The sequence below is a fragment of the Zasmidium cellare genome (genome assembly GCF_010093935.1).
Source record: "Zasmidium cellare ATCC 36951 unplaced genomic scaffold M409scaffold_9, whole genome shotgun sequence".
In the NCBI taxonomy this organism is placed as follows: Eukaryota; Fungi; Ascomycota; class Dothideomycetes; order Mycosphaerellales; family Mycosphaerellaceae; genus Zasmidium; species Zasmidium cellare.
In genome coordinates, this window is record NW_022986953.1 from 661,611 (window position 1) to 669,744 (window position 8,134).

At 55.1% G+C, this 8,134-nt stretch overlaps 3 protein-coding genes across 3 annotated transcripts; 1 reads left to right on the forward strand and 2 right to left on the reverse strand.

Moving 5' to 3' along the window:
* Positions 1 to 2,625: 2,625 nt before the first annotated feature.
* On the forward strand, positions 2,626 to 3,687 carry M409DRAFT_64802 (uncharacterized protein; the record flags this gene model as incomplete). The annotated part of the gene is made up of 3 exons (XM_033816235.1): positions 2,626 to 2,966; positions 3,026 to 3,259; positions 3,336 to 3,687. 3 exons carry the CDS (start codon positions 2,626 to 2,628, stop codon positions 3,685 to 3,687), a joined length of 927 nt encoding a protein of 308 aa, XP_033670681.1.
* Positions 3,688 to 4,047: 360 nt separating this feature from the next.
* M409DRAFT_20208 (uncharacterized protein) lies at positions 4,048 to 5,046 on the reverse strand (the record flags this gene model as incomplete). Its single annotated transcript, XM_033805276.1, has 1 exon — positions 4,048 to 5,046. The coding sequence occupies one exon, from the start codon at positions 5,044 to 5,046 to the stop codon at positions 4,048 to 4,050; it is 999 nt and encodes a 332-aa protein (XP_033670682.1).
* A 423-nt stretch (positions 5,047 to 5,469) lies between these two features.
* M409DRAFT_20209 (uncharacterized protein) lies at positions 5,470 to 7,623 on the reverse strand (the record flags this gene model as incomplete). Its single annotated transcript, XM_033805277.1, has 1 exon — positions 5,470 to 7,623. One exon carries the CDS (start codon positions 7,621 to 7,623, stop codon positions 5,470 to 5,472), a length of 2,154 nt encoding a protein of 717 aa, XP_033670683.1.
* Positions 7,624 to 8,134: the final 511 nt, after the last annotated feature.

Genomic DNA, 8,134 nt, shown 5'->3' on the forward strand with positions numbered 1-8,134 from the left:
CACTGCAGACCTTTATAATCCGGTGTCTTTGGCAACAAGACGCGATATCGAACAACAAACACGCAACACCGGAGGACCATCGCATTCTACTATACGGCTGGCTCGCTACCCGGCAAGCTCCCAGTCAGTGCGAGCAAACATCAGCCTTAATCAAATTCGACCGTGGGGACGTGAATGGTAGCTTCTGCGAGATCCGGAAAGAGCGTGGTTGCTCTACCAAACATTCGGGACGCGCCCCGTGACCACGCGCCGCTCCTCAACACTGCACGCTGCAAAACAGCACTGCATGATCTACTGCGTTCATCCAATATTCTGCATGGCAGTCCTGGAAAGTATTCATGAAGCGTTCATGCGATCAAGCTGCAGGGCTAAAGAGGCACGCAGGCGACAAACATCGATCTGTCCCAACAAGTACCTGTGGAATATGTGTCACAGATGGCTCCACGTTCGTACCACCAGTGCAAGGTCACACCCTCGAGGCCATTATTGTAGACGCCGTGTGGCCAAAGCAGCTGCTGTGGCGACTAGTATCCTGGAGCAGGCGTACCATACCTGGCCGAATCCTGCGAAAGAATCATGCCGCCCAGCTTTGTTTTGGTTCTTGGTCAAACGCTCGTACATGAAGAACGTATCCTATCCATTGGCGCTCTCGAACCAGACCTCAGTCTTATCCAGCAGTACAGCCTCGTGGTAGGCTTGCTGTTCTCGGGACAACGCCAACTGTCGACAACAGCAAAACATCGGACACGATGCCGCAGCGTAACGCTGACTATAAGTCCGTTGTTGTTCTTATCATCGTCATTCTGCAGCGACTCTTGCTGCTACAGATCACCACTCTCTCTGTAACAGTATTATACCGCTATACTCACAAATCTCACGTTGCACAGATCCTCATTCTCGGTTGTGCCTGCGCTCACGCACTTATCCGTACACAAGCCTAACAGTACCTGCATATCTCCATAAAGCAGATAGCCGTCTGCACGACGACAAAGAAGACGAACCGAAACGACGCATAACGAAGGAAGAACGAAGGAGCGGACCCCATGGAAGGCTGTTTGTGGTGAAGACGAGTCAGAAGCTGAGTCTGCCCCATTTCTATTCTACTTCTCATCTGCAGGTGCGACGCAAAGAGGCACAGGAGTGCTGTCAATCGGTCTTTTCCGCTGCGCACGTGCTACGACAACGAGACGAGACGTACTCTGCCACAGTCTACAACATTCGGAGTGCGACGCAAAGAAGCACCATCGCGTGTTGCCAACCGGGTTTCCATCTTGCACTGAATAGTTGTACTGCAATACGGCAGGGTATTTTCTCGATCGTACACCATTCGTTGAGACGGCCAGCAACGACCGAAAGAGACAGAGATACTCTTGTGCTGCCAACCGGGCTTAAATCTTGCACCTCTCCTTGACCTTCCCTACCCTCCTTGCGCAGCATATACGGACATTGATCTCGCAAACGCGAAGATCGGTCCGCAATGCTCGCACACAACGTAAGTCTTGTCAACCTTGCGATCCTCATCTACATTGACTGACACCCCATAGCTCCTCACTGTCGCCCTGCTGGCTGGCACAGCGGTTGCGAAGCCTGTTTCACGCACTCACTTGTTTAAACGTCAGTATACGAATACTTCGATATCTGAGATGACGCAAACTTCTACAGGTGACAGTGTCCCTACGACCGTCGAATCGACACCCGCATGCTCAACGACATATACACCAAGTGAAGGTTAGTAAACCGAATCCAACTCATGCAACTATCGCTCACTATTCTACAGATCAAGATTGCCACGACATCGCTTTGAAGCACGGAATCCAACTATCCGAACCAGAAGCCGACTACGACTCCGACTCGACCGAATGCAAGACGATTCTCCGTGGATATGGCATATGCCCCGACACGGCGAATGCAGAAGCGAGTATCACGACGTCCACGTCTACATTCGCGACGGCAACGCCCAGCATCGTCCCTCCCACGAATGTGACGAGCTCGAATAGCACCATCAATGGCACGATCCCGACGAACTCAACATCAAATTCGACGACGACAAACTCGACCTCGGTTCATCTTGGCGTGGTGACGCTCACGGACATGAACACACAGACGCTGACCTATACTGAGGGAACTGGATCGGCTACCCGACAGCGTGTCGTTGTGGTGACACATACGAATATCGACATCATCACGGACTCTACATCGACGACAGCCAAGGTCAATGGAGTTGCCACGAAAGTGAAGTCCGGAAAGCAAACATCAAGCCAGTCTACTGCGAAATCAGGTGAAAAACCTAGCGCGTTCGCCACCAAGGACGACACTGCCTCCAGCTCCAGTACCGCCAAGACGAGCCTGTCGATATCAGTCGTCGATGTGGGCTCACTTCCCACGACCACAACGACAAGCATTGCCGCCCACACCACAGTCGCCAAAGTGTCCACTGCTGCGGGTTCCTGCGCTGCTACCGTCCCAGCTCCGGCACCCACGCAGCTTGGGGTCGTGTCTGGCTGTACGAAGTGGTATGTCGCCGCACCTGGCGACTACTGCAGCAACATAGCAGACCGATACGGCATCACTGCGGAGGCATTCATGGAATGGAACCCAGCTGTGACTAGTCCAATTTGCTCGAGCATGTTAGCCGGGAGCGCATACTGCGTGGCGACTTGCGAGGGGGCTTTGGCTGTGACATCCAGCATGTCCCAGCTTCTACCTACTCTTGCGGCGTCTAGCGCGAGTGTTGTGCCCTCGGTCCCTTCGTTGAGCATTTCTGGCGTCTCGACGTCCAGTACTGCTAGGGCGGCCCATGCCAGTGCGAACTCGACCACACCTTTGCAGTCCGGAGCCGCGACATCGACGACTCCTGCGACGCCGAGCTCCTCGTCCAGCACAGATGTGTACAAGTCCTACACCGGCGACGGCTCCGAAGCAGCAGGCTGGCCGTCCGAAAAGCGCTGGCTCGATTTCGACAAGATGTAAGTCCACCACAAACAAGTTCAAACTCCCAAAGCGGTCCCACTGACAATACTCCCAGGTTCACGGCCAACCAACCACAAATGAAAGGGTCCTGCGCCCAATGGGGCGTACCCGACGACACCGATGACGAGATCTCCGAAATGAAGGCCGCGATCCAGCAAGTCGCCTCGTCCAGCGGCGTCGATGCTCGGTTCATCTTGGCCATTGTGATGCAGGAGTCGACGGGGTGTGTGCGAGTCATCACGACGCAGTACTCCGTCTTCAATCCGGGTCTTATGCAGAGCCATAACGGGTAAGTCCTTCCACATCCACACACACAACGTGAATATAGATCTTCCCAAAAGCTAACAACTCCTGCCAACATGTAGCACGGGCTCCTGCAACGAAAACAACGTCTCCACGGCCATCGCCACCTCCGGACCCTACCACTCCAACGGCACCGTGCAAACGCCCTGCCCGCAATCCCAAATCCACCAAATGATCCAGGACGGCACCCAAGGCACCTCCTCCGGCGACGGCCTGCAGCAACTCCTCGCGCAGCAGAAGGGCGGCGGGTTCGCCGCGGCGCAGGCGTATTACCGCTCGGCGAGGGCGTATAATGGGGGCAGTGTGGCGGCGAGCGGGGCGTTGGAGGATGGGTGTTGTACGAAGAGTTATGCTAGCGATGTGGCGAATCGGTTGATGGGGTGGGTTGCTGCGCCAAGGACGTTTAGTGGGTAGGGTGTGGTTTTGCTTTTTTTGTGTGGTTTTGGGTTTTGTTTTTGGCGTGTGGATTGTGGTGTTTTAGAGAGCGTTTGGTTGATTGTAAAGGAGGGCAAAAGTTGGGGAGAAAGGGTGGGTGGATGTGAGATGATGATGATTATGAGAAGAAGAAGAACGACGTGTTGTGAAGAATTGATTGGGAGGATTGGAGGACGACACGATACGATACCCCTGGACGATTGATGCTTTGGAAATGGAACGAAACGGGAGACGACCTAGAATGATGGAACTACGCAGTATGGCATAATATCGTATCTAATAAGACTTCTCTTTCTTCCCCAGACCCTCCACTCACTCCTTCCCACCCATCCACCCCTCTCACCGCCCCCCAATCTTACTCCCCGTCCCCGCCGCCGTCCTCAGCGCAACCCCCTCCCTCAACTCCCCCCTCACCCACTCCTCCACGCCCACGGGCTCCCTCCCCAACAACCACCTCAAAATATTCGGACTCCCCTTCAGCCCCCTCCTCCGATAAAACAAAACCAACCTCTCCGCCCCATCCCGACAAATATCGCCCCTCCAATCCCCCTCCGCCGAACCCCCAAAATCCCCCCCTCGCCCCTCGCCAAACAGAAAAAACATCAACCTCTCCACCCCGCCCTCGAACGTCGGCTGCCGGATCTCGACGTCCTTCTCGATAACCCGCCCAATCGTCTCGATAATCTCCCGATCACTCACCGGCAACGTCCCGCAGAGCGGATACTCCGCATAATAATGCCTCTCCCCCTCTCTCAGAACCCTCTCAATCGCGGCCGCGATATCCCGGAGCGCGATCACGCTGCTGGGGACTTCGGGCGTCCACAGCCGCTCGATCGCCGGGGTCTCCATGCCCGCGAGGAGTTGCACCGGGTACGCGTCGAGGAAGTTTGTGGGTTTGAGGATCGTCCAGTTCAGGGAGGCGGGGGAGATCATGAGGCGTTCTTCGATGTAGGATTTTAGGTCGTGTTGCATGAGTTGGCGGTGCTGGGTGTTGAGGACGGAGGAGAAGATGAAGTGGGTGAAGACGGCGCCGGGGCGTTGGGTTTCGGCGACGGCGGCGTCGACCATGTTGAGGCCGATTTCTTTCTCGCGCGAGTGGAGGGAGGGTCCGATGTGGATGGCGGCCGTGGCGTCTTTCAGGAGGGAGGTGCATGATGAGGGGGAGGTGAGGTCTGTGGGGACGATTTCGGCGGTGGGGTAGGTTTTTTGGAGGGTGCTGGCTGAGGACTGGGTGTGTGCGGCGAGGCGGAGGGTGTAAGTGTTGTTTTGGGCGAGGAGAGGGAGGAGGTGGGTGGCGATTTTGCCGGATGGGGAGGTTACGACGACGATTGGGGGCATGGTTTGCGTGCGGTTTGCGATGGGGAGTTGTTGATTTGCTTTCGAGGATGGAAGGAGGTTTCCAGTCCGTTGATATATTTCTTCGTCTACCTGACGTCGTCGCAGAGGATTCTTCCCATTCACCATAGGGTCTTGTTCAGTATTACCCGATTGGGAAGGTGCGGTGGATTCAGCTGGGATAGAATAGGGCAGGAGTAGGAAAGCGCTCAAGCTCACACCCAATTTTGCTTCGCGGGACCGTGGCGCGTCCGGGAAAACCACACCGCGTGCATCGCGTCCTTTCGGGCGAGAGTGATTGCTGACCGAGGATTGATCTACTTGTCGGTGAGCCCACTTTTGTTCGATCCATCTTGCATTTCGACGCTTAGGGATCGGCGCAGAGAGTTTTTTGGATAAACATTACATTACGTCCTACGGCTATCGTTATATCATGGCTAGCAATGCCAGCAGACAGAGCATCAATGCTGATGATGTTCGCACCGTGACTGCGCCTGCTGTCTGTGTTGCAACACTCGCGCTCGCAGAAGTGGCCCTGTTCCCGCCGCTGGTTGATGGGCTTGTCGTCTTCGAGGAGGTATGCGACTGCTGTGCACTACTACTACTACTTGAAGACGTCTCGTTCTGCCCGTTGATCGCGCTCAAAATGTAGTGTCCGATGTTGGCTGAACTCGTTGATGTCGCTGCGGCGCCAGCTACCAGCATTGTCTCGCCTGCTTCGTTGGTCTTCAAAGCGTATGCGGTGTTGTCGACCGTCACAGAAGAGCCGCCGATCGAGAGTGTGGTGTCAGGTGAAACGACGTATCCTCCTTCTGTGTTTGCCTTCAACACGTTGGTGCCGACGGTGATGGACGCCGCGTTGTCCGCTGCTGGAGTGACCGCGATGGAGACTGTGCTGCCGCCAACAACAGCTGTCTGGCCACCGGAAAGAAGTGCCACAGGAGTGTTGTTGATAGTGACTGTCGCACCGTTCGCCGATATTGTCTGGTCATTCACGACAAAGTTGGACGATGCATCAGCCGTGAATGTCTGACCTCCAACTGTGACGACCGCTACTTGGGTTGTGCCTTGCTGAGACGCACCACCGTTCGGCGCAGGAATGATGCTCGAAACTACCGTAGCTTGACCGTTTACCAACGTGGTTTGCTCGAGGACAGTGGTCACTACCGCAGGACCTACAGCTGCCCCATCTGCCGCCTGCGTGGGCTGCTGTTGAACCTCAGTAACAACGCTGAACTGTCCGTTTACCGAAGTGGTCTCCTGAATGATTTGCGAAGCCGGTGCTTGCCCAACGATCTGCGTGGTTGTATCAACATTTCCTGGCGCGATGATGGCTGCCTGCGACGACTCAACCTGTGGAGTGTTGGGCGATGGCAGCTGTTGTCCGCCGCTGCTGGTCATGACCGCATCAGTGGCTGTGCGAGATGGTGTCTGCAGCTCACTCGCTGTTGACTGAATTGCCGGCGAGAGTAGAGTTGCTGATTCACTTTGCGCTGGTTCTAAGGCGCTCTCCGAAGACGCGACGACCGGGGATGGCAACGCAACAGGGCTCGAAGAACTCGACTGCCCACCATTGCTAGGGGTACTTGCTGGCGGTGGTGCCGCGGAACTTGTGTCAGCGGAGCTAGTCGGCGTCGTATCAGGCTGGGCCGTGAAGGTGCTGGTAGCAGGAGCACTGTTGGAAGTACCGGTGCTGCCAGGCTGTGCTGGAGCCAAAGTTGGCTTCACTTCAGCCGCTGCCGCCGTCGATGCCTGAGGAGGATCATATGCACCGAACCCCTCAGCCGCTCGGCAGTGATTGTCGACCCATTCTGGTCGCATGCTGATGAGAGAGTCTGGGAGCTGCAAGATAGGATGACATGGATCTTGCTCGACGGAACCGGCCAGGTCGTTTTGAGGATCGTCCGGGAAGTATACGTATCCCGGCTCAGACGAGCAGTTCTTTGCCAGATCGCTGTAATGGAGGGGAGACGGTGGTGGCCTGTAACCACCCGCGGTAATGAATTCAGACTCGGTCGTACCATCCTCCGTGGTCAACGAGTAGCTCGTAAACGTCGTGACGTATGCGTTGACTGTTGTGATCTCGTTCGGATGGAAGCCGATGGTTGTGTTGTACCATACGTCTCCCACGGTCGAGCAACGATTTTGTGCATAGAGCGAGCTGAAGGCCATGTATACAGAGGGCGAAGTAAAGGTGAAGCCATTCGGCGCAACCGCCGTCACTGGAGTACCGCTGCCGTTGTTTGAGACTGTGATGCTGCCTGCTGTCGCAGTCGCAAGGTCCGGCCACCAATAGAACTGGATGGTACCAGCACTGATTCGACATGTAGAGCAGCATGGAGGTTTGGCTCCACCATTCGCGTATGCATCATTCGGCCGCTCGGTGTATGTGATGGTTCTTGTAGAGTAAGTCTGTGAGACTACCGAACCTGTCTGATCGCCAGTGTCATCGAAGCCCTGGTAATCCGTGATGGTGGAAGTGATGAGCTCGGTCGAACTGTAGGTGCTAAAGAAACTACTCTGTTGCGCCTCGCAGTATGAGGACAGGTTGAAGACGTTGGTCTCGGTGACCATGGGCATTGTGCCCACTGCTGATGTTGGTGGAGCTGATGTTGTGCTGCCATTGTTTGCTGTGAAGAATAAGCATCACGATATATACGTATATGAAGATATCCGTTCATGGCGACAAAGTCAGGCGTTGATCGGGTTGAAACTCACCTCGTAACCCAATAGCTCGATACTCGAAATGTGGTGAAGTCCATGCTAGTGAAGAAAATGCTAGCAACAACGACAGGCTGGAAGACATGATGTCGTTCCCACTCAACGGACCGTTCAAGAGAAGAACACAACGAAGCAAAATCGACAACGAAGACGCAGCAAATGCGGAAAGAGCTGCATTATATGAAGCGTAGATGTACCTACAAACCGAAGTGATGTTCGACTTTAAAGTTGGCAAGGCGTCCAGCAGACAATCATTGCAGGCCCTACTAGTGCTTGTGTGGGCCGCAAAGGGGTGTCACGAAACAGCATGCCGACGGCAAGTGCTCCACGCCAATTCGGAGCCGTCGTCTTGGGCTGGGGCATCATTATG